This window comes from Thamnophis elegans, chromosome 15, assembly GCF_009769535.1.
Source record: "Thamnophis elegans isolate rThaEle1 chromosome 15, rThaEle1.pri, whole genome shotgun sequence".
Classification (NCBI taxonomy): domain Eukaryota; kingdom Metazoa; phylum Chordata; class Lepidosauria; order Squamata; family Colubridae; genus Thamnophis; species Thamnophis elegans.
In genome coordinates this window covers 37,543,603-37,569,713 of record NC_045555.1, presented here as the reverse complement: position 1 = coordinate 37,569,713, position 26,111 = coordinate 37,543,603, and the positions used below count along the sequence as shown (strand labels likewise).

At 42.0% G+C, this 26,111-nt stretch overlaps 1 protein-coding gene across 1 annotated transcript in view; it reads left to right on the top strand.

Moving 5' to 3' along the window:
- Positions 1–4,299: 4,299 nt before the first annotated feature.
- ASCC1 (activating signal cointegrator 1 complex subunit 1) overlaps positions 4,300–26,111 on the top strand; it is a 133,062-nt gene continuing 111,250 nt past the window's right edge. The window contains exons 1-5 of the mRNA XM_032232339.1: positions 4,300–4,768; positions 9,430–9,557; positions 14,024–14,123; positions 16,914–17,011; positions 20,759–20,937. Coding sequence (XP_032088230.1) covers positions 9,449–9,557; positions 14,024–14,123; positions 16,914–17,011; positions 20,759–20,937 — 486 coding nt within the window. The 5' untranslated portion in view covers positions 4,300–4,768; positions 9,430–9,448. The remainder of the gene's footprint in view (positions 4,769–9,429; positions 9,558–14,023; positions 14,124–16,913; positions 17,012–20,758; positions 20,938–26,111) is intronic.

The window sequence follows — 26,111 nt, the reverse complement described above, 5'->3', positions numbered from 1 at the left end:
CCAGCTATCTATCAAGAAAGTTCAATTTCCCGATGCAGGGTCTAATATCTAAGATATTACTGTGCCTTTGACAGATGCATGGGTTGTGAACATGGAAATTACTGCTACTCAAAATATTTGGCATTTACACAAAGCTAGACTTAAGCAAATTCTGTGGTTGCCACTTGATGGCCAGTCAGGTTTGTGGGATTTGGAATATGTTTCTGGTTGGTTAAGGTATGTGCCTGGTTCCTACACTAAATTGAGTAGACTAGAACTGGAATGTCTAATCATCCTTAAGAGTAACAGCGCTTTATCATTCGACTGCTTTATTTTGGTACTCAGCATCACTGTGGGAAGTCAGTATTGGAGCAGGTGGATCTTCGATCCAATCATCAAAGTTCTTATTTATTAGGAAGATGTAACACTCTGGAGTCAAAGCAGAAAAAAATACAGTATTCTGGAGTAGGTCTGTAAGTGCATGTCTCACCTGTCAGTGCTAAGGAAAATACATGCATTCATTAAAAAGGCATCAACAGGATGCAGTACACTGGTTTGAAGTTGGGAATGACACCATTGGCACTTCCTTATCTTAAAATCTATGTTTTCTTGGTTCTGCGTAGCCACCAGACTGTGAATCATCTTTGCTTTGGTTCAGAAGTCATGCTTATTCCAATTTACTATATTTTAAGTTTTTCTAGGTCAACCATGATATTTAACTTCCAGTACAAGTGTCAAGGGTGGAAGCCATCTTTTGCTTTGGACCTTCAGGCCTGCCACATTTAATGCTTTGAGAAAATGGGAGGGGGGAATTATATGGAGTATGGGATATATATATATATATATATATATATATATATATATATATATATATATATATATATATATATATATATATATATATATATATATATATATATATATATATATAATCAAAATAACATTCCTTTCTCAGAGAGTCATGGACATCTTGCCCTGCACCTGGAGTGGTGTGGCTGGGAGGCATCTCCAGTTGGGAAGGGGCCTGATTGGGCCATGTGATGGACATGTGGGTGTGGGCAGGGACTTGGACTTTCGTTTGGGTGGGGAAAACCTGGAAGCTTTTAGATTTGGGTTTTCCCAGATGTGCCAATATGACACCTCTAATAAAATGGAACTTTGAGGAAACTCAAACTTCAGAGTCTTCTTTTGTTAGAGGTGTTACTTGGAACCCTGACATTAACCCCGAATTTTCTTTACAAACTCAACCAGCTCTCCAGAACTCTGGCTGCTGTCCGGGGTCCTGAGCCCCGAACGTTGACCCAAAACCGGGCGGTGCGAAGACTCAGGGAAGATGGAGGAAGATGACAAGTATATGCAACATGTTGGATCCAATTATTGAATTTCTTCCTCCATCAGTCCTAACAAGCGTAGCCAATGATGATAGAATTAGAAATTCAACATTTGGTCAATAAATTACCTCCAATTCTAATGTTAACAGCAGCCCTTATATTTCCATCTAACTTTATTAAAACAAGTATCAACAAAATGTAGTGGCTAATGTACTCGGTTGGCACTGGGGAGTGTCTGGTTCAAATCCACTCTGGGTTTCTCAGCACAAATATAACACAAATATAACAAAGGCAACAGTAAAAATTTTGGGTTTCTGTCGTGATGGACTCTTGTGATGAGCCGATTGACAGCTAATGGAAGCAGTTAGCTTCCTCCCATAATTGGGGCATACCAGGGGTTGTGAAACTAAATATATACCTTCCTCCCTGGCTTCAGCTGATAAGGAGGAGGACCTGTGGCTTAATGGCTAAGACGTCTGCCTAAGATGTAATATAGCACAGGTTCGAATCCCAGTAAGGGTATGGCTAGCTGATGAGAGCTAAATAGCTTGAAATAGATCTATACTAGTCTCCCTTTATTTATTTATCAGCACAAATATTACAGAAATACAACAAAGGCAACAGTAAAAATATTGGGTTTCTGTCGTGATGGACTCTTGTGACGAGCCGATTGACAGCTAATGGAAGCAGTTAGCTTCCTCCCATACCAGGGGTTGTGAAACTATATTTTATATATATATATATATGTATGTATGTATGTATGTATGTATGTGTATATATATATATACACATACATACATACACACACACATACATACACATACATACACATACATACACACACACACACACACACAGAGAGTACCGTATATGAAATTAGTTTCTCAAATTGAATTCATGTAGGTTAATCTGCATCCCATTCATAATTTAGTCAACATAATTTCTCCTGCTACTTTCAATGAAATATTTTCCAAAACACGTGCACAAGGGCAGCAAATAAAGAGCCCACCAACACTTTTCAACCAAGGAGGTAAAAAGATCTGGAAGGTAGGAAAACATATGCAAACAGCAGGGAAACCTAAGAAGGTTAAAAAAATTCCCTCCAATCTACCCTATCGGGGGCAATATGCCAACTCTGTAAATCGCTTAATGAAGGGTGTAAAGCCCTGTGAAACGGTATATAAGTCTAAGTTCTATTGCTATTATGTTAGGAAAAGCAGTTTGCAAATTTAGTGAAATAACGCCACTGGTCATTTGCATTTGTGTAAGGATAGTGGACAAGAAGCAAACCCCCAACCCTCCCACCTGCATCACACCAGCCACAACACACATTTGTTTGAAATAATATCTATTCTAGGGGTTTCCTGTCTAAGCAGAGAGTTAGACTAGAAGACCTCCAAGGTCCCTTTCAGCTCTGTTATTCTATTCTATTGCATTCTACTCGCTGATGTTCCTTCTACGCCAACTCAGAAAGCTCAAACTATCCAAGGAGCTGCTGATACAGTTCTACAGAGGAATCATTGAGTCTGTCATCTGCACCTCTATAACTGTCTGGTTTGGTTCTACAACCCAACAAGACAGACACAGACTTTAGCGGACTAGAACTGCAGAAAAAACAATTACTGCCAACCTGCCTTCCATTGAGGACCTGTAGACTGCATGAGTCAAAAAGTGGGCCATGCAACTATTTACAGACCCCTCGCATCCTGGACATAAATTGTTTCAACTACTGCCTTCAAAACGACGCTACAGAGCACTGCACACCAAGACAACTAGACACAAGGACAGTTTTTTTCCCAAACACCATCACTCTGCTAAACAAATAATTCCCTCACCACTGTCAAACTATTTACTAAGGCTGCATTACTATTACTATTAGTCTTCTCATCGTTGCCATCACCCATCTCCTTCCACTTATGACTAGAGGACTGTAACTTTGTTGCTTGTATCCTTACGATTTATATTGATATTGGTTGTTTCCTGATTGCTTATTTGTATCCTATGACTATGACTATCATTAAGTGTTGTACCTTATGATTCGTAATGTATGTATCTTTTATTTTTATGTACACTGAGAACATAAAGAGCCGAGGTGGCGCAGTGGTTAAATGCAGCACTGCAGGCTACTTCAGCTGACTGTTATCTGCAGTTCAGCGGTTCTAATCTCACCGGCTCAAGGTTGACTCAGCCTTCCATCCTTCCAAGGTGGGTGAAATGAGGACCCAGACTGTGGGGGCGATATGCTGACTCTGTAAACCCTTAGAGAGGGCTGAAAGCCCTATGAAGCGGTATATAAGTCTAACTGCTATTGCTATTGCTATAAAGACAAATTCCTTGTGTGTCTAATCACACTTGGCCAATAAAGAATTGTATTGTATTGTATTGTATTGTATTGTAGTCCTGTCCTTATCCTTAACCTATTCCTATTCCTATTCTGTCCTTATCCTTATTCTATTCCTATTTCTATCCCTATTCTATTTTCTATTCTATTCTGATGTGCCATTCGCCGCTCAAAAGCGAGGAACCCGGCCGAGCAAAGCAGCCGATTCTCTTTTCCGGTGTTTTGCGCTGCTGCTGCATCGCCTAACCAAGAAGAGGCAAAGAAGGAGACGGAAGATTCGGGGGGGGGGCGAGAGGGGGGACAAGGCAGCTTGTTACGGTTACCAGGCGTCCAGATTATCCAGGATGGTCCCGTCCTCCTCCGGCCGGTAGGGATGGAGAAATATCGCGATAGGTTAGGTCTTAACGAGAGAAGGCGGGCGACTCGGAGACGGAAGCCATTCAAATCCGACAGAAGCCAAGCCGCCAGTGACGCAGTCCCCACACCGGTCCGCCACCAGAGGGGCGGTGCCTCTGGCGGGAGCTTCGGTCATAGAAGCGCGCCCTCGGGTACCTCCTGATTGGTGCGTCAAGAAAAGGGCGTGGCCAGGAAGCCTATAAATAAAGGGGCCGATGGAGACACAAGCCTGAGAGGGGAGGTTTGGATTCGGGGGAAGTTTGTAGGGTTCGTGGACTCCGGCAGAAGCCGGTTTCTCGTCTCAGATACCAGTTGAGTGGAAAAGAATGAGGGTTTAGCAGCAGCACCGCAGGAAATTTGGATTGTGGGTCCCAAACATTGGATTTCTGGGTCCCGACGGCAAAATACCCTTTTCACTTGTACGGATCCCAGACCACAAACACGGGTTCAGATTGCGGTCGTCTGAATCTGTTGCTGGGTTTTGCAACCCCTTTGCCTTTGCAACCACCGTGCTGGGTTGCATTGATAGTCTGCCCCTCCCCTCCCTTCGCGCCCCAATCAGCAAGGGCGAAGGGCTGCTTGCAATTGAAAAAGCGCCGCGTGTAGCCGCGGTTGGTCCGGTTTGTCCCATTCGGAGTTGGGACCACGTAAGGGCAGCCGGGTCTGCCGGGGCCGGTCTGTCTGTTAAGCGTTTAATCCCTCGACCAAAGAGCTAAGGGAGGTAAGATCGGGACGGGCTGGAGCGGTTGAAACTGCAAAAGAGATTCTGAGCATACTTGTACCCATTCTGCGAATTGCAAAAAAGATCCGAGTAAGAGACGTAGAATGGGTGAAATAAATTCACCTCCAATGATGCACCCGGAATGATCCTGTTCCATTCATACAGGATAAGAACGGTTGCAGGAACTCGGTATGTCAAGTCTTATGAAAGAAGGACCAGGGGAGACATGACAGCAGTGTTCCAATATCTCAGGGGTTGCCACAAAGAAGAGGGAGTCAAGCTATTCTCCAAAGCACCCGAGGGTAGAACAAGAAGCAGTGGGTGGAAACTAATCAAGGAAAGAAGCAACTTAGAACTGAGGAGAAATTTCCTGATAGTTAGAACAATTAATCATAGGAACAGCTTGCCTGCAGAAGTTGTGAATGCCCCAACACTAGAAGTCTTTAAGAAATGGTATAGGGCCGTGATGTCAAACCTTTGACATCAGAGCCGAGGTGGCGCAGTGGTTAAATGCAGCACTGCAGGCTACTTCAGCTGACTGCAGTTCTGCAGTTCGGCTGTTCAAATCTCACCGGCTCAGGGTTGACTCAGCCTTCCATCCTTCCGAGGTGGGTAAAATGAGAACCCAGATTGTTGTTGGAGGCAATATGCTGACTCTGTAAACCGCTTAGTGAGGGCTGAAAGCCCTATGAAGCGGTATATAAGTCTAACTGCTATTGCTATTTGGCACAGTTGGCACGCAGAGCCATTTGTTAGGGTACGCGAGGTGTTGCCCTGTCAGTTCCAGCGCGCGCATGACTTCTGCTTTCATTTTCGGCCATTTTTTGCCCTCCGGAGGCTTCCTTGAAGCCTCTGGAGGGCGAAAAACAACCCAACTTGCAAACCGAACGTTTGGGAATGACTTCTGGTTTGTACATTGGGGCATTTTTCTTCCCAAGAACCTAAGATATGATATGTCTTGGCATATATGTGTAGGTCCAAACACCATGTCCTTTTGTAATTGACAGATGGAAATGATGTCAAGTACGTCTTTTTTTTTTAATGCGAGATTTTTGGGTATGGCACCCAGTGTGCTGATAAACCACCAGAATTAAATTGTTGTTGTTGTTATGCTTCGTAGTACAGTTAGCCAGGTGTTTAGACTTTGATTTGGCATTTTTATCTGCCTATCAAGTCCTTCCCAACAACCTGGGATAGGCAGATGTTGTTCTTATTTTTATTAATATGTGGCTGTGTGCCATACTGTGTGAACATAGCCACAAGGAGTTGTAAGGTAGTCCAGACTAGAAGCATGCCCAGATGAACTAGTTCTACTTTATTATAAGTTACTGTCAAAAAATCTTGCAAGTCTCAAAAGTAGATTTCTCCTATACAGCCCAAGACAATGGGGAGAGTTCTTGCTGAGATGTTTACCATGTCCAATTTTTTGGTGGGATAAGCTGCCTCTTATCTAACCCAATCCCTTGGCTGTGGTCCTTCCCCCTCCCAAGGTTATTCCCACAAACCATTACAGCAGCCTTTGCAACTCCTCTTTTTAAGAAATACAGTGGTAACAACAGGAGAACAGCTTATACTAAAACTTTGATTCCTGCAACCTTTAACCGGGCAAAACGATGCACCATAGAGCAAGCTACTTTAGAACCAAAGTTCTTCCAAGGGGCTAACTTGTATCCAAAATCCAGCATCCATGACTCCTGTGAAATTGAAATCTGACTAATTTTATAAACCATTTAATGACATAAGCATTCTCATAAAGCAGTTTATGACATAATGCAAAATGCTATAAAATATTTCCTGTGCTGATGTTTGACTGCTATAAAGTTAAGCACGGGCTAAACAGTTTATGACATAATACAAAATGTCACAAAACAAAACAATTTCTATGCTGATGTTTGACTGTATACAGTTCAACATGGGCTATTTTCATCCCAACTTTTCCAGTGAAGGCAGTACAGCAGATACACTCTCATTTTTAAAGACCCTGAAGAATCTGGTAAGGAAATACCTCTGAAATGCCTGAGTGGACTTATTTTCTTGTTGATTTGAGACAATGTTCTACTGCCCATCCAAGCCGCTTCTTCAGTCTGAGTAGGCAGAGAATTCTGTTTCCGTGACTCGATTTCCAAACAATTCTACCTGGAAGACTGAGAATCTAAATCAACATATTGCCACACACTTTGGGAAAGTTGGTGCCGGAAGGCCCCTAAGAATTTTAAGAGTTGGCATTATATAATTCTCTGCCCACTCAGGTTCTCCTGACCAACTTGTTCAGATTGAAGAAGTTGCTTGGATGGACAATGAAGTACAGTAAACCAACAAGAAAATAAGCCCGTTGCCATGACCCAGTGTCAGATATCTCTGAAATGTTAACCCAAGGGGTTTTCTAGTTATTAGTAATTTTTGGTCAAGCATCATGCTAGGTGAATGTAACTACAAGGCAGACATTGTAAGTCTTCTTTTGAGAAAGACACGAGTAACAGAAGAATTGCTTTGGAATATACAGTCCTATGTTTGGTTTCTAAACAGAATGACTGATTCCTAAGTTGCTTCTGGAATCTCAAAAAGCAGAATATAAAGGTAATGACCTCCCTCAGCTATGTTTTTCTAACATCTGGTATCTAGCAATGCTATTGACTCCATTCATGCATGGATGGAAGGGACGCAGTGGCTCTGTGGTGGCGCAGTGGTTAGGGTGCAGTACTGCAGGCCACTTCAGCTGACTGTTATCTGCAGTTCATCGGTTCTAATCCCACCGGCTCAAGGTTGACTCAGCCTTCCATCCTTCCGAGGTGGGTGAAATGAGGACCCAGACTGTGGGGGTGATATGCTGACTCTGTAAACCGCTTAGAGAGGGCTGAAAGCCCTATGAAGCGGTATATAAGTCTAACTGCTATTGCTACTGCTAACTGCTCTGTGGCTAAGACGCTGAGCTTGTCAATCAGAAAGGTAGGCAGTTTGGCGGTTCGAATCACTAGACCCACGTAACGGAGTGAGTTCCCGTTACTCGTCCCAGCTTCTGCCAGCCTAGCAGTTTGAAAGCATGTAAAAATGCAAGTAGAAAAATCGGAACCATCTTTGGTGGGAAGGTAACAGTGTTCTGTGTGCCTTTGGTGTTTAGTTATGCCGGCCACTTGACCATGGAGATGTCTTCAGACAGCTCTGGCTCTTCAGCTTTGAAATGGAGATGAGCACTGTTCCTAGAGTCGGGAACAACTAGCACATATGTGCGAGGGGAACCTTTACCTTTATACATGGATATTCTGCTTGGGCAGTATTGTTAAGAAGAACATATATTTAATATTATGTTTTGCAAATAAATTGATATATACGAGGTTTTTGAATTGTGACCCTTATATGTGAACATGTTGTTTTTTGGGAAATCCAGTCCTTGGTTCAATCTCTTCCCAAAATATTTTTTTTTACAAACCATAATGTTTTGCCCTTCCTTACTAGGCATAAACTTTAAGAATTAATAATCTCACTAACTTTATATTGTCACAGTGGATTTGCTATTTTGCAATATATACAAGACTGACTTCAGATTGCCTTTCTCCTATTTCTAATACAATCATCAAACATTTTGCAGTTCTCAGTAATTTAGTAATGGCATTTTGGCTGGCACCACATTTTCTTAGCCTTGCATGAAATAAGTATCTACCAAAATATCCTATTAAAATACTATTGGAAAGAAAAGGAACATTATACTGTTTGGCATCTAGATCAGCGTTCTATAGTATCCTGCTGGTTTTAGATTTGCAAATTTAAATCCAGCATATTTGGAGGTCATCAGGATGGAAAAAAAAACTGTCATAATATATACTTTTCCCTTTTTTGTCTCCCTGTGTCACAAATTTTATGTGGTTCAAAGACATAATTTAGACAGCTTTCATTCAGTTTTTTGTTAAATTTGATCCAGATAACAAACGCCAATAGTTTTAGTTAACCTAGGAAGATAAAGGAGCTGAACAGCTCTGTTAAGATTCAGTATGTTTCTGATTGTGATAATGATAATGAAATGGCATCTTTCTTCATTTCCGAGGTTCCTAATGCCTGCACAAAGTTGGTGCAGTGCTGATATAATAGAATAACAGAGTTGGAAAGGGACCTTGGAGGTCTTCTAGTCCAACCCCCTGCTCAGACAGGAAACCTGGTACTATTTTAGACAAGTGGTTGTCCCATCTCTTCTTAAAAACTTTCATTGTTGGAACATTCACAACTTCTGGAGGCAAGTCGTTCTATTGATTAATTGTTGTAACTGTCAGGAAATTTCTCCGTAGTTCTAAGTTGCTTCTCTCCTTGATTAGTTTCCACCCATTGCTTCTTGTCCTACCCTCAGGTGCTTTGGAGAATAGCTTGATTCCCTCTTCATTGTGGCAGCCCCTGAGATATTGGAACACTGCTATCATGTCACTTCTAGTCCAGCAGGATTCTTCTCTCATCCTGAAAAAATAATTCTCTCCATGACTGAGGAAAATGTAAATATGTGACATTAGGTATTGGAAGATTAGATCCAAATAATTAGATCCAGAAAGATGAATCATTTCCTATTCAGTTTCCTATTCTCTACAGTGGACGTCTCTGAACGTGATATATTACTGTTAATATTGTGATGAATAAGAAACAGAAGTGATGAGGCACATTTTATTTTATTTTTCTTTCAGCCAAATACAGTTATTGGTCATGGAAGTGCTACGGCCAGTTCTGATAAGAATTGATGGACGTGTTTATAGGAAAAATTTTATTCGAGAGCAACCTCACCAACAGGAAGAAGAGGAAGATTTTAATACAGGTATAATCAATTCTCCACAGGATCCCTTCATTTATGTTTATCGTATTTTTCGGAGTATAAGATACACTCCCCCTCTAAAAGTGGGTGAAAATTTCTGTGCATCTTATAGACCGAATATGAGCTCATTTTTGGCCTCCCGAACCCGCCGCTTGTTGCATTTTCACTTTCCCCAGTTCCCAGAAGCACTCTGCAGGCAAAAAATGAGTGCCTTGTTGGTGAAGACGGGATGTGCGCAGGGTTTGGGAGACCAAAAATGGGCCTGTTTTTGGCCTACAAAGTGCTTCTGGAGGCAGGGGAGGGAGAAAACGGGACATGTGGAGGCCAAAAACTTTTTTTTCTTGTTTTCTTCCTCTAAATCTAGGTGCGTATTATAGTCCAAAAAATATGGTATATCTTGTTTTAAACCCCGCCCCCAAATGGTTTGGCAGAAATTGCTAGGCTGTTCCATTACTTTATTTTGGTTTCCTAAACTAGACCATAAACCAGAGGTGGGTTCCTACCAGTTCGCACCTATTCGGTAGAACCGGTTCGTCAAATCTACCGAACCGGTTAGAAGAGGTTCCACCAGTGGACCCAGAAAGCAGGCCACACCTACAGAAGAGGTTGCAAAAATTTTTGAAACCCACCACACACAGACACATACAAAAAGAGAGAGAGAAAGAGAAAGAGAAAGAAAGAAAAAAGAAAAAAAGAAAAAAGAAAGAAAAAGTGAGAGAGAGATGAAAGAAAAAAAGGAAAAGGGACAGAGAGACAAAAGGAAGGAAAGAGAGAGAGAGAGAGAGAGAGAGAAAGAAAGAAAGAAAGAAAGAAAGAAAACATATGGCCGGCAAGCCACTCCCACCAGGTCATATGGCCGGCAATCCACTCCCACAAAGGAGGCCACACCCACAGAGTAGGTTCGAAAATTTTTTGAAACCCACCACTGCCATAAACCCAGGTACATTTTCCTCCTCAATATTTCTAATTTTACCATCTTCTTTGCATGTTTTGTCCACTTAAGATTTAACTAAACCATAAAATGTATCCATTTCCTCCTCTTCTGAATCAGAGAGCAAAAACTTGGATAAAAGTCATATGGAAGATTAGTGTCAACTTTCCGAGTAATGCACCCATTGAAAGCAGAACTCCGAGGTAGGCAGATTCCTCCAAAGAACATTTTAGGAAGGCACTACCGAGAGTGATCACTTCAGCACAAGAAACCATTGGCTGCCCTCTAACACCACTGGATGACATCGCCAGGTTTCGCTGCTTTAGCAGAGTAAGAAAGATACTCAGAGATGATTCATACCGTGGTCAGTGTCTCTTTGCAATTCTACCATCAGGCAAAAGACATCGAAGCATAGCCAGGCTAGCAAATAAGTTTAAAAATAGTTTTTATCCTTGGGCCATCAGGCTCTTAAACACAACCATAATCATTCCATTCGCACATGGAAATGTATGAATAGTTTTTCTTTTTTTCTTTCTCTCCCCCCCCTCCGCAATTACTTGCATAGGGATTATTCTTTATACTATTTGTTGTTTGAATTTTTTGTCATGGATTGCACCATGTACAATAACAATAAAGGCTATACTATACTATTTTATTAGATACATCATATCGGCACAGCCAGTGGAAACCAGCTCTGAAGGTTCCCATGCCAAACCAATTATTTCTTCATTACAAACACAAACTTCTGACTATCAAAATGATGCCTATGCATGTGGATATTACCAGATCGAATATGCAGAAATCAAATGGACTATCTTAGAGGTTCAAGGAGGTAGAAGGAGATCCAGCTTAGAATGGGAATGCCAAAGGATGCCATGGACAGATAGTAACTGATTCAAAGAAGATCAAACAAAAATGGAATGAGTGGAGTGAAATTCTGGGCAATAAAAGTGTCAAAATCTAAGATACGTTAAGAAAATATTGGTCAAGCCCCAGAGAAATCAAGAGATCTGGGCAGTTCAAATGGATGTAAAGATTTATTGCAGGCTTCGTCAGGGTTCCAAATAGCATCCAAAATTAAATCAGAGTCCGAGGCAAAGCATTCTTCAAATTCCAATTTATTAAGAGAGCCATGTTGGCACATCTGGGAAAAGCTGAATCTGAAAGCTTCCCGGTTTCCCCCACCCAGTTGAAAGTTCAAGATCTTGCCCCCACACCTACAAGTCCATCACAAGGTGCAATCTTCCACTGTGATGCAGCTTCCACCCATCCAGTTCCGGTCAGGTGCAGAGGTGCAAAGACAAAGGATGGCCTTGGCTTTCTAGAAAGAATTTTGTTATGGCTGCATAGCATCTAACTCCGTATAATCCCCCCCCCCCCTGCCTTTTCCCACAATAGAAAATGCATAGTAGAATAATAGAAAGTGTGGCAGGCCAAAGATCCAAAAGAAAATATGACTGCAGGCCTGACAGGCTTAAACTCTCTACAATAATCTGAACTATTGATGGTCAAAGAAATTTAGCCATGAGTAGTTCAGGAATTCCAGCATAGGAATTCCAGGTGGGCTGGACTTAGATCTCTTGGGGGACTCATGACTGATGTCGCATTTGCCCCCCTTCCTTCAGGCTCAGCCTGATCATCTCCTACAATATTCCATGTTTACAAGAACCTTTGGTACTAGAAAATCAGGTTATATAACTACTGCATTCATTACCAAATCAAAAGGCTGCATGAATTGATGGAATATCTTAAGGAGGTGACAGATAAGAGAAGAATCAATAAAATTTCTATCTAAACAATGTTAGCAAATCCAGAAAAATGACATAAAGGCCAAGAGGTTATTAACGCTGCATATTAATGTACCAAAGGAGTTGTAAGAGAGAGAATGCAAACTCTTAACAGTATACTTAATTTCACTTGCTGGCAGAATATTAAAATAAGGATCATTAACCTTGTCTATATTTTATTTATTTTATTATTTTATTTTAACTTATTGTATTTTGTTTTATTTATTTCAAGACTACTGCCAACGTTATGTAAATTGTCAAGTGTTTTAGAAATACATTATTGTTCTGACCTAGGATTCCCAAGAACATGAAGCAACTTGACCCGGCAAAAATCCCTTTTATTAATTGATGTGAATTCTGCTCATTCACATCCAGCAAAGTCTTTCAAGGAAGGATTTACAGTCACAGGCCTTATCTGGCTTGGAGAGCTGCCAGGCCGATATTTGCAAAATAGCGTCTCGGAGAGTCATGGACCAATTAAGTGAACTAATTGTCTCCTATGAACTCCCCTCCCCTCCCTTTCACTCCTCTTTTATTTCCTCTGGGAGGGGCTATTCATTGTCCACCTGTGGCCTTACTCTCAAGTCAACCTCTGTTCTTTAGCTGTTCCCTTCGTCTGGCAACTCTGTGCATGCACAGACTGGGAACAGGCTCCAGCTATTTGTCTGCCTCACTGATGTCTGATTCTGAAGGCAGCTGATAACTGGCATACGGCTCTGGCCCCCCTCTCTGCCTCCGACACAGAGCCCCCATCAGAGCCTTCCCCAGACTCCAGGACTGGCCCATGTTCCTCCCCAACCTCCTCACTGTCCGAATCTGCTGCCAGCTCCACTGGCTGCTGACAGGCCACAACAATTATATATAAGGAAAAGTTATATCCCATCAACTTATTTGCTGAATTGCTATTGAATTAACGTAATTCAGTTTTCACATACGCAGCGTTTGGAAGATGATTGGTAGAAAAGAATAATTGCTATGTTTTCTTTTTCAGCTGAGAATATTGGCTATGACAAAGAGAATCCCTTTGCTTCCAACCGTCAGCTTTCAGAGACTGCATCTGCACCCTCTATCCTTTTATGCTTTCTTAAATAGACATTTGCATCAGTGGCAGAATCCACTGAAAAGTTTCCGACAGAGTTCTTTTGCAGCTTGTATTCAAAAGCAGATTAAAAGAAAACACTGTTTGATTCACTATAGCAGCTGCTTATTGAAATGCCTGCAAGACTGAAATGTCAGTAGGATGGTTTTGAAAACCAGGTCGAAAGTTCCCTCTCTCCCCTTGATGGTGAATCTATGGCACGCATGCTCAAAGTGGCACACGAAGCCATGTTGCCCAGTACACAACCTTGCCTGTTTTGTCTTCTGAGTTTCTGGTTGCAATCAGCTGTCTTTAGCGCACATGGCAGTGCCAAAAACCAATGCACGCTGGCCAACTGATTGTTGGGTGCATATGCTCACCAGAACCCAGAAGTTTGACTTTTTCCGGAATGCAATCCCTTTACGCCCACAGCAGTGCCGAAAACTGCAGTGATCATGCGCGCCAGCCAGCTGATCATCAGGCATAGCCGGAGCATTTTCCGGAGCATGGTTCTGCTGAGCATGTGTGTGCACGCAACATTTCCGCACAACAGGTTCACTATTACGGCTCTATCCCATTCATTTAACGGTTTTTTTTTCCTTTTCTTTAATTATCTGAGAAATGAGATGGCTGGACCATCTTGGTAAATGACTTATCGGCTCATGTTTTATAGGTCTTGGAGATGGCTCAGATGAATTCTGTGATGCATTTGCAGTAGAAGAGACAGAAAGAGGATACCAATGTGCTATGGACATTCCTAGTCCACTATATAAGTAAGTTTGAGGGAATATAATCGCAAGAACTGCATGCAGATGGGTATCTCCTGCCCTCATAGCAATAGCACTTAGACTTATATACTGCTTCACAGTGCTTCACAGCCCTCGCTAAGCGGTTTACAGAGTCAGCCTATTGCCCCCAACAATCTGGGTCCTCATTTTATGGACTTCGGAAGGATGGAAGGCTGAGTCAACCTTGACCCAATGAGACTCGAACTGCCAAACTACAGGCAGCTGGCAGGCAGCAGAAGTAGCTTACAGTACTGCATTCTAACCATTGCACCACCACAGCTCTAATGTTGACAGAAATCCCTTCTCTACCTATGCAAAGATGATGAAGGCTAACAATTCAGTCTCATAGTCCTGGCAGCACAGTGGTGAGAATGCAGTATTGCAGGCTAACTCACTGCTCGCTGCCAGGAGTTCGATTCTGCCTGGCGGCTCAAGGTTGACTCAGCCTTCCATCCTTCCGAGGACCCGGATTGTTGGGGGCAAGATGTTGACATTGTAAACCACTTAGAGAAGGCAGCAAAGCACTATGGAATGGTGTATAAGTCTAATGTTAGTGCTAGTGCTGTTGCTTATATAGCAGGGGTGATATGCTCTGAAGTCTGCTACCAGTTCGCTTCACTACCGGTTTGCTTCGTGTGTGCAGGCTACCGCGCAGCACTGAAAAAGGAGGATTAAGAAGCCTTTTCTGAGTCTGCAAAGGTAAGTAGAACAGCAAGGGGGGGAAATAGCTGTGCCACGCGATTTATATTCGCTAGAAAGCAGGATTTATATTCGCTAGAAAGCAGGATTTCTAGGATTTATATTCTAGAAATTTATGCCACGCGATTTATATTCGCTATGCCACGCGATTTATATTCGCTAGAAAGCAGGATTTATATTCGCTAGAAAGCAGGATTTCCTGTTTACTGGAAATTGTTTACTGGCAAAAACCAAGTTCTTGCTTACCCCCAAACAACCAGCTTTTTCTGCCCATATGGAGTGGCTAAACCAATCACAAATGCCACTTCGTTCTTTAAAATGTGCTAAATGTAGCTTCAGCCCTGGTTTGCATGTAATGATAATGTTTGGCCACTTCTGTATGGAGGGAAGGCCAGAGGGAGTGATCAGGAAGGATGCGCTAGCAAGCTTGTTTATTTCTAATCAAGTTACAGTATTGTAAATTATTTTATTTTATGGAGCACAGCCACAGCATTCAGTGGGGCTTGCATTTAGGAAGGGGATAATAGGATTGCAGCCTAAAACGCATTTAGCATCATCTTCTTTTCACGTTATCTTACGAGAGAATTAACAAAAAGAAAAGGTTTAAATGGGTGATTTTAACAGATAAGTGTATTATACCTTTTTAAAAAAATGATTTTGCTTGTTTGGTTTGGCTTTTGTTCCAAATCACTTGGACAGCTTTGGACTGCTACAGAGCCGAGGTGGCGCAGTGGTTAAATGCAGCACTGCAGGCTACTTCAGCTGACTGCAGTTCTGCAGTTCTGCAGTTCAAATCTCACCGGCTCAGGGTTGACTCAGCCTTCCATCCTTCTGAGGTGGGTAAAATGAGGACCCGGATTGTTGTTGGGGGCAATATGCTGACTCTGTAAACCGCTTAGACAGGGCTGAAAGCCCTATGAAGCGGTAAATAAGTCTAACTGCTATTGCTATTACTATTGCTTAATTTGACATAGCTTCTATCTAATTTTGACCGTCGTTTCTCACTGCGATTCTTTGTTGACGATTGTGAGCGTTACAATGAAGGCGTGTTACAATTCACTTACAATCAATCTGTCTTTCCTTGCATCGCTCGCCAAAGTCCACTTGCGGCGACCACCATTTCGGGATGGGCAGCTTGAGACAATAGAAGACCTAGGCTTGGTCAACCGTCAAGAGTTTACATGGGAAATATCGATGCGCATCTTTTAGTGAGATTGAGGACAAGCGATCACACTACATGCCAAAAACAGCACACAGAATTTTTTATTAACTCCCTGGGTTTTTCTAAGAGAATAAAGCCAAGTCATACCTCAGCATTTTCCGCACATACACCTTTTTTTCTCTCACACAAACTCAGTACGAAATGCTACCTAGAAAGTGGTCAATGAACCTGAGAGGAATGGAGGAAATGAGCCACAACTACCTAGTTTTCCCCAACCAGTTTCCTCTTCGCCCGTTTTCCTTTCCACCTCATCTATCTCACAGTTGTTGTTGCAGAGATAAATAAGTTGCCCTTGATGTGCAGTTTTGGCTTCCAGATTGGTTTAGTTTCAAATAGGGTCCCTCACTGAGCCTTTGCAAGACCACAGGCCCACCCAAGACTACATTTCTCATATTGCTTTATGTTTATTGGTTTGTTTCCTTCGTTCGTTGTTTTTTCTGAAGTGGCTGCCGATACGCCATGCCAGTAAATCCACATTGCGGAATTTATGGAGTCGTATCAATTTTACAACCAGCATATAATCAATTACCACATTCTCTGGCTTTACTTCTATTTCCTCTAATAGGTGGAAGGGAAAAAAACCCCAACTTCTCATGCTGTTTCATTTACCAACTAATAAATGTGCTATAAGATAATTCCTAACGCTTGAATTTTATACGATGACTGCCTTTCACAGGCTATATTTTGTGTCCCAAGGATTTGGATGTTGTGAGAACTATTGTGCCTATTAAGCTCTTACATTCCATAACAGACAGGACAGTTATTTTTGTGATGCAGGGAATCATTTAATACTAATTTAGCTCTTTAAACTTGGTTCCTTTTTTCTTCCTTATCCCGCTCAATGTTTTCTACAGGTATATAATAGGGAAGAAAGGAGAAACCAGGAAAAAACTAGAGACCGAAACACGAACTTCCATCAGTATTCCCAAGCCAGGGGTAGAAGGAGAAATTGGTAAGATTTTGAGCTTGCAAAAATCAATACACTTCTGAGTTTTCGTACGCAGGTTACATAAAACTAAGAATATATTTTGATACTACAGTGTTTCCCCGAAAATAAGACCCTGTCTTATATATATATATTTTTATAGAGCCGAGGTGGCGCAATGGTTAGGGTGCAGTACTGCAGGCCACTTCAGCTGACTGTTATCTGCAGTTCAGCGGTTCAAATCTCACCGGCTCAAGGTTGACTCAGCCTTCCATCCTTCCGAGGTGGGTGAAATGAGGACCCAGACTGTGGGGGCAATATGCTGACTCTGTAAACCGCTTAGAGAGGGCTGAAAGCTGAGCTACAAAAGGGAAATTAAAGAGGATTTGTTTTCCATTCCATGAGAAATAAAGACTTTCCATAAACGGGGGCAGTCTTTCATTTCATAGAAAAAGGAATCTTAATCAATGACAATGAAACAGCTGTTATCCAATGTGCATTCTCTACTTCCCAAAATCTTTAATTTACTTGCGGTAATTATTATACCGTTTTCACTTCTTTTTCCTTCCTCCAGTCTACTATAGTTGTTATTGTTATTGTTATTATTATACAATTGTATCACAGCGGCCAGTTGTTTCGCCGGATTTGGCATTGGTTACTAGTCGGGCCCCACCCAGGGGCCTAGGACGTCGTAACGTATTTTCGTAATATGCGTGCAGATCCAAGCAGTGTGGCTTTTTGCACTTGACTGATGGTGATTTTGTCAATTTTTAACTGTTTTAAATGTAATTCCAGTGCTTTTGGAATAGCACCCAGTGTGCCAATTACCACTGGAATTACCACTGCTGGTTTGTGCCATAGTTGTTGAATTTCAATTTCAAGTCCTGGTATTTTGCGATTTTTTCATGTTCCTTCTCGGCGACCCTGCTATCACCTGGTATTGTGATGTCTATGATTGTGACCTTATTTTTCTCAACCAATGTGATGTCTGGTGTATTATGTGCCTGTATTTTGTCCGTTTGTATACGGAAATCCCACAAGATCTTGACCATCTGATTTTCAGTGACTTTTTCAGGCTGATGTTCCCACCAGTTTGTTGCTGTTTTAATATTATAATTTTTGCACAAATTCCAATGGATCATTTGTGCTACTGAATTGTGCCGCAATTATAATCCGTCTGCGTGATTTTTTTTACAGCAGCTGTGTATGTGATCAACAGTTTCATCAGCTTCTTTGCAAACTCTGCATTGTTGTTGTTGTTATTATACAATTGTATCACAGCGGCCAGTTGTTTCGCCGGATTTGGCATTGGTTACTAGTCGGGCCCCACCCAGGGGCCTAGGACGTCGTAACGTATTTTCGTAATATGCGTGCAGATCCAAGCAGTGCGGCTTTTTTGCATTTGACTGATGGTGATTTTGTCAATTTTTAACTGTTTTAAATGTAATTCCAGTGCTTTTGGAATAGCACCCAGTGTGCCAATTACCACTGGAATTACCACTGCTGGTTTGTGCCATAGTCGTTGAATTTCGATTTTTAAGTCCTGGTATTTTGCGATTTTTTCATGTTCCTTCTCGGCGACCCTGCTATCACCTGGTATTGCGATGTCTATGATTGTGACCTTATTTTTCTCAACCAGTGTGATGTCTGGTGTATTATGCGCCAGTATTTTGTCGGTTTGTATACGGAAATCCCACAAGATCTTGACCATCTGATTTTCTGTGACTTTTTCAGGCTGATGTTCCCACTGATGTTGTTGTTATTATTATTATTATTATTATTATTATTATTATTATTATTTTCAATAATAATAATGAGTTTCATGTTTAATGAATAAAGTATGATAATAATTATTATTTTTAAATATTCAGTTGACTGAATTTTATGTTTAATTAATAATAATAATAATAATAATAATAATAACAACAACAACAACATTGGTTGAGAAAAATAAGGTCACAATCATAATCATAGACATCGCAATACCAGGTGATAGCAGGGTCGCTGAGAAGGAACATGAAAAAATCGCAAAATACCAGGACTTAAAAATTGAAATTCAACGACTATGGCACAAACCAGCAGTGGTAATTCCAGTGGTAATTGGCACACTGGGTGCTATCCCAAAAGCACTGGAATTACATTTAAAACAGTTAAAAATTGACAAAATCACCATCAGTCAAATGCAAAAAGCCGCACTGCTTGGATCTGCACACATATTACGAAAATACGTTACAATGTCCTAGGCCCCTGGGTGGGGCCCGACTAGTAACCAATGCCAAATCTGGCGAAACAACTGGCCGCTGTGATATAATTGTATAATAATAATAATAATAATAATAATAATAATAATAATAACAATATCTTCAGCGAAGATACAAAAATCCACTGACAACCCAAACTGCTGACTTTGCAATAATAAAGTTGAAACTGTTTCACATTTCACATTCCTGGAGATGCCAGAGTCAAAGAAAAAAAATAATGAAATATTGCGACCTGGCCATCAAAACTACACAGCTAAGGATGAAGCATGTAACAGTGATACCCATTGTCATCGGGGCACTTGGCACCATGTCCAAGAATTTTACAAGATACATCAACAAATTGCAGCTTCCTGCAATAACACCCGCGGAACTGCAAAAAACTGCACTACTCAGAACATCTTATATTTTAAGAAGGTACTTGATTGATACCTTGGACACTGGCAGCAAACCATATCAACCATTAGCACCAGTCACTGGTATTTGTAATGCATTTTTGAATGCTCAGTTGGCTGAGTTTCATGTTTAATGAATAAAGTATTATTATTTTTAAATATTCAGTTGACTGAGTTTCATGTTTAATGAATAAAGTATAATAGTAATAATAAATTTTTAAATGTTCAGTTGACTGAATTTCATGTTTAATGAATAATAATAATAATAATAATATCATCATCAATCATCTCCTGATTTGAGATAACATTCCATCCAAAAGAATCCTCACATACCAACTATTCTTTTAGCAATCATTCGAAGTTATAGATAGTTCTAATTTTTTAAAAAAAACTTTACAGCTGATTTGCAACTTTCCCAGTGCCTGACAATCATGTTATCTCTATTACAGACAATAGATAATGTCCTGTGGTTTTCTTCTTCTTCTTGCAAAGCAGAGAGATTGGGAAGGAAGGGATTTCCAAAGAATTTGCTCTTATATACATCAAAAGCAATGTGTTCACACTGGCAGCCCAGGCCTAGGAACTGGGCGCACTGTGCCTACTGCTTACAATATTCTATTGAAATCTTCCTCTCGAATCTCTTCAGTTTGCAAGAGAGTGGGAGAAAAAAGGCAAGCCGTAGGCAATCTTTCCTTTGCCTGACCTTACCCAGCCACCCCTGCCCCCCGCAGAGCAGACAGGTTGGAGAGGAAGGGATTTCAAGAAAATAAACTGTTTGCTTTAGTACACATCTAAAGCAATGTAATCATGCCATTAGCAGGAAAGGGTCGGAGCAAACAGTATGTATGCCCTCTTAAATCTCTTTACAAGCACAGGACATAGATCAAACAAAGTTGGAATATGACGATCAAAAAGTAACATTTTTTTCCTCTAACAACTACTTATTCCTTCCTGGAGAAAAGCTCTTCACTCCATGCCTATGTTGTCCTTTGTCAACTTAGCAGCCATGTTGTTAATTGGGTTTTGAGTACAGCAAGTACTGCCTGCTATTCTTAGATTTCTGGAGGGAATTTTGAAGCACATTAGCATATATCATGTCCTATTATTTTCCTTGTTTTCAGTGATCACAGGACAACATCGGAGTGGTGTTATTTCAGCCCGGACACGAATTGATGTTCTCGTTGAAAGCTTTCGTAAAAAACAACCCTTCACACATTTTCTATCGTTTGCACTCAACCAGCCTGCCATTCAAGCGAAGTTTTTACAATTCAAAGAGGAAGTGTTGGAGAAATGTTCCCATGTAAGTTTTCATTATAATATTCGGAAACAGTGGAGTAGACAGAAAGTAACTATGCTTTCCTTTCAAGATTGTTACCAAAACAGAAAATAATGTTTTAAGTCTTGCTTGGCATTATTTATTTATTTATTTATTTATTTATTTATTTATTTATTTATTTGTCTTGTATGCCGCCCACTCCCGGAGGACTCCGGGCAGCTCACAAAAGACAAGGGAAAGGGGGGAACGAGAGACAAAGACAACATATTAAAAACAAAACCAACATTCACAATTTCCGTGGAGGTAGATGCTTCTCAGCTCCCCCCAGCCTGCTGGAACAGCCAGGACTTGGTGGCTTTGCGGAAGGCCTGGAGGGTAGTAAGGGTCCGGATCTCAACAGGGAGCTCGTTCCAGAGGGCCGGAGCTGCAACAGAGAAGGCTCTCCCCCGGCATATTGTTTCTTGTTCTTATCTCGCTTGTTCAGTGTTTTCATTTTCTCTCAATCCTCATACCTGTTTTCATTTTGGAGTGAGAATATATTAGACAGGTGAACCATAATGAAGTGCCGTTCGTTGTCTACTTTTGATATAAACGAACACCAGCCAAAATTCCCAAGAGAAAACAATGGTAATTTTATTTACTACTTTGCAAAGAGGGTGCCCCATGCACATGCAGGTACAGTGAACACACCTTAAATCATCAATGTGTTTTCTTTATATTTCCTATCGCCGTTGCAAATTTATCTCCCACCTTTTTCCTCATTGGCTTAGTACTCATGGCATCACAACCTATCCGAAACGTCCAAAGTGAATACATTATCTCTGCCCCCGATTACATCTCCCATTGCTCTAATTCTCTCACCCCCTGCCCTTATTTACAAATTACCTTTTACAGTCCTAGTTCCTAGGGCTTGTCTCTAGAGTAACTATCGTATCAGCAAATAATGGTTAAGACAGTGAGGAGGTTGGGGAGCAACGTGGGCCAGACCTGGAGTCTGGGGAAGGCTCTGATGAGGGCTCTGTGTCGGAGGCAGAGATGGGGCTCAGAGCCATATGCCAACTATCAGCTGCCTTCAGAGCCAGACAATTGTGAGGCTGATGAATGGTTTATAGCAGAGCAGTGGTGGGATTCAATTTTTTTTACCATCGGTTCTGTGAGTGTGGCTTGGTGGATGTGGCAGAGGAAGGATACTGTAAAATCTCCATTCCCACCCAACTCCAGGGGAAGAATACTGTAAAATCTCCATTCCCACCCCCCCACCCCCCACTCAAGGGGAAAGTTACTGCAAAATCCCCACCTCTTCCCGATTAGCTGGGACTTGGGAGGCAGAGAATAGATGGGTATGGGGCCAGTCAGAGGTGGTATTTACTGGTTCTCCAAACTATTCAAAATTTCCGCTACTGGTTCTCCAGAACTGGTTAGAACCGGCTGAATACCACCTCTGTAGCAGAAGCCTTCCGACATGCAATTCTCAAGTTTCAATCTAGCTTATGAGATTAGAAATGTATTTTCTTCACAGGTTAGCATGTCTTATAGTTCTGCAAAAACAACAGGCTCTGTTTCCCACAATCCATAGCCTAAAAAAATTAGGAAGGCACTTATGAATTACATTTTTTCTTGTTTGAGAGGCCTGGAAGTATAGAATTTTGCATTTTTTTAATGCCAGCTTCATCACTGTCATGACATGGTGAAAAAGGAAGGGAAAAGTGGGGCGGAGTTATTATATCTATATATATTTATAAATCAGTGGCTACAGCAGTACAATGGAGGGAGCAACGGTTACCATGGTAACCGCTCTAGACGGAGGCAATGATACCGCATCATTATTCAACAACAACCAAAATGCTAATTTCGGCACCTGAAATTTGTGTGCTTGCTGATCTGCGTTTCTGATTGCTATTCAGTTATATCTGAATAGAGACGTCATTAATAGTTTGCTCTGTTCTGAAGCTCGAAAGAGCAGCACAAACTGCGCCCGGCAACAGATATATTTTCAGGTTCCTTGGAACATCCTACAAACTTCCCTGCTGTTTTGCGCAGCTCCAATAAATATATCCTTATTATTGGGATGCAGTGCATAGATTTTTCCAAGACTCCTGGTTTTTCTGGAGCATCCTGCAGTGAAAATGATGGAGGCTAGGAAGAGCAGGGGTGACTATGAAAGACAGACCCGACAGAGATGGGAGTCTCCAGCAAGCAACCAGGCTGTACATCTTCAACCCAACTGGAGCCAAGTGGAAAGTAAAATTATGTATTTCCTAGTCGTAAAAAGTAGGCTCTTGCAATGACATAATTGTATCAGCTGGCCAGTTTGGGAAAATCCAACAGAAACTCCTTAGAGCAGGGGTGTAAAACTCAAGGCCGGGAAAGGCAGGGGGAATCTGGTTTGCAAGGTGCTGAGATCTGGCTAGTGGGGCCGCCCTGGAAACAGCGAAGGAACAACCCACAGTGCTTCTGCCAGCGAAAAACGGAGCTTGGGAGGGCTGTGTGTGACTCTCCCGAGCTCCATTTACTCTGGCAGAGGGTTGCAGGAGGCTGTCACAGCCTAAAACAGAGCTTGGGAGCTCATTTCCTCTGGCAGTACAATAGCAATAGCAATAGCAGTTAGACTTATATACCGCTTCATAGGGCTTTCAGCCCTCTCTAAGTGGTTTACAGAGTCAGCATATCGCCCCCACAGTCTGGGTCCTCATTTTATCCACCTCGGAAGGATGGAAGGCTGAGTCAACCTTGAGCCGGTGAGATTTAAACCGCTGAACTGCAGATAACAGTCAGCTGAAGTGGCCTGCAGTACTGCACCCTAACCACTGCGCCACCTCGGCAGATCACTCGGGCCACCACAAGCGCCCCTGACAGGAGTGATGTCAAGCTAGCCACACCTACCCTGACCCCCTGAGGTCAAACCCAGCCCTGATGTAACCCTCAATGAAATCTAGTTTGACACCCCTGCCTTAGAAACACCATAAACATGCATGCATGTAACCAATTTTTTTTAAAAGTCAAAACATACATTATAGGTAATCCTTGACTTGCGATTCGTCACTTAACGAATGTTCTAAGTTACAATGGACCTCCCTTGGGGTACTTAAGACCCAGATTCAAAGTTACGACGGTCGGGGTCCCTCCCCGCCTTCATGTAACCACCACTTTAAGTGCTCAACAACTGGGCCAAAATTATAGTCATCTGCAGAGTCCTCCTGTCATTGTACAACAGCTTTTGCCAAAACCCGGCATTTACTGCTGTTTTTTGGCAAAGCTACTTCCTAGTAAACACTATATGCACTTAACAACCGCGGCAAAAATAGTTGTAAAATTGCATTGGTCATGTTGGTGTCTGATTTACAACTATCATGAGTTACAACCATGATAATAGGCGTGGCACGACAAAACCGCGCTCGAATAAAGCGCGCCCGATTAAACCGCGTCGCTGACGTCATCAACGGCGACAACAGCGAGCACGGAGAAAGAAGGGTGCTTTAAATAGGGTTAGGTTTAGGGTTAGGATAAGGGTTAGGGTTAGGGTTAGAGTTAGGGTTAGGTTAAGGGTTAGGGTTAGGTTTAGGATTAGGTTTAGGGGGGGTTAGGTTTAGGGGTTAATTTTAGGTTTAGCGTTTACAGCGTGCTTCTGTCTCCGCGCTGTTGTTGCGCTGTGATGACGTCAGCTACACGGTTTCGTCGAGCGCCCTTTAGTTGAACGCGGTTGTGTGGTGGAACTGATAATAGGTTCCGTTAAGGTGGCAGCTTAAGGAATATCTGTAATCAGACCATGTAAAGCTTTTGCATTAGGTAAGCATCTGTCTGTGAAAGTGTGCGAAGCTCAGACACCAGCATAGATCCATTAATTTTCCCTTCTTTTGTTAATAAGATGACCACTTCTGTTTCTCCGTGGAAGTTAATGTTGCAGGTAACCTTAACACCATTAGCATAACAGCCATTGCAAATCCTAATTCATCAAAATGAAAGGAAGGGTGAATTCAGCTCCCCTAAGTGGGCAAGAAAGCAAGCCAAACAATCTGCTTGAAAATGGAAATGTCATCACTCAGATGTGGCAGGTCGTCCTCAACTTACAACCATTCATTTTAGTGACCACTTGAAGTTATGACGACGATGACAAAAGGGACTGATGGCTGTTGTACACAGCATCCCCATGGTCACAGGATCAAAATTAGGACGTGGCATGGATTTATGACGGTTGCAGTGTCCCAGGGTCTTGGGATCACCTTTTGCAATCTGCTGACAAGCAAAATCAAGGGGAAAGCAAGTTCGTTTAACAACTGTAGTAACAACTGCAGTGATTCAGTGAACAACAGTGGCAAGAAAGGTTGTAAAATGTCAGGGTTCCAAGTAACAGCCCCAACGACGTGGCACGACGAAACCGCGCTCGACTAAAGCGCACCCGATTAAACCGCGTCGCTGACGTCATCAACAGGGCGACAACAGCGAGCGCGGAGAAAGAAGGGCGCTTTAAATAGTGATTTGAAAGCAAGCCGATTCAAGTTAAGGTAAGGGTTAGGTTTAGGGTTAGGCTTAGGGTTAGGTTTAGGGTTAGGTTTAGGGTTAGGTTTAGGGTTAGGTTAAAGGTTAGGGTTAGGTTAAGGGTTAGGATTAGGTTTAGCGTTAGGTTAAGGGTTAGGTTTAGGGTTAGGTTAAGGGTTAGGGTTAGGTTTAGGATTAGGTTTAGGGGGGGTTAGGTTTAGGTTTAGGGGTTAATTTTAGGTTTAACGTTTACAGCGTGCTTTTTTCTCCGCCCTGTTGTCGCGCTGTGATGACGTCAGCTACGTGGTTTCGTAGAGTGCCCTTTAGTCGAACGCGGTTTTGTGGTGGAACCCCCCCAACGAAAGAAGACTCTGAGCCTTGAAGATTCCTCAAAGTTCCATTTTATTAGAGATGTCATATTGGCACATCTGAGAAAACCCAAATCTGAAAGTTTCCAGGTTTTCCCCACCCAATTGAAAGTTCAAGTCCCTGCCCAGCATCCATTTCTCCATTTCATGGCCCAATCAGACACCATCCCAACTGGAGATGCCTCCCAGTCATGCCACTCCAAGTGCAGGGCAAGGTGTCCTTGACTCTCTGAGAAAGGAATGTTATTTAGACTATATATCTCCCATACTCCATATAATCCCCTCTTCCAGTTTCCCACAGCAGAAAAATGTGGCATGCCTGAAGGCCCAATGTAAAAGATGGCTTCCTGGCCT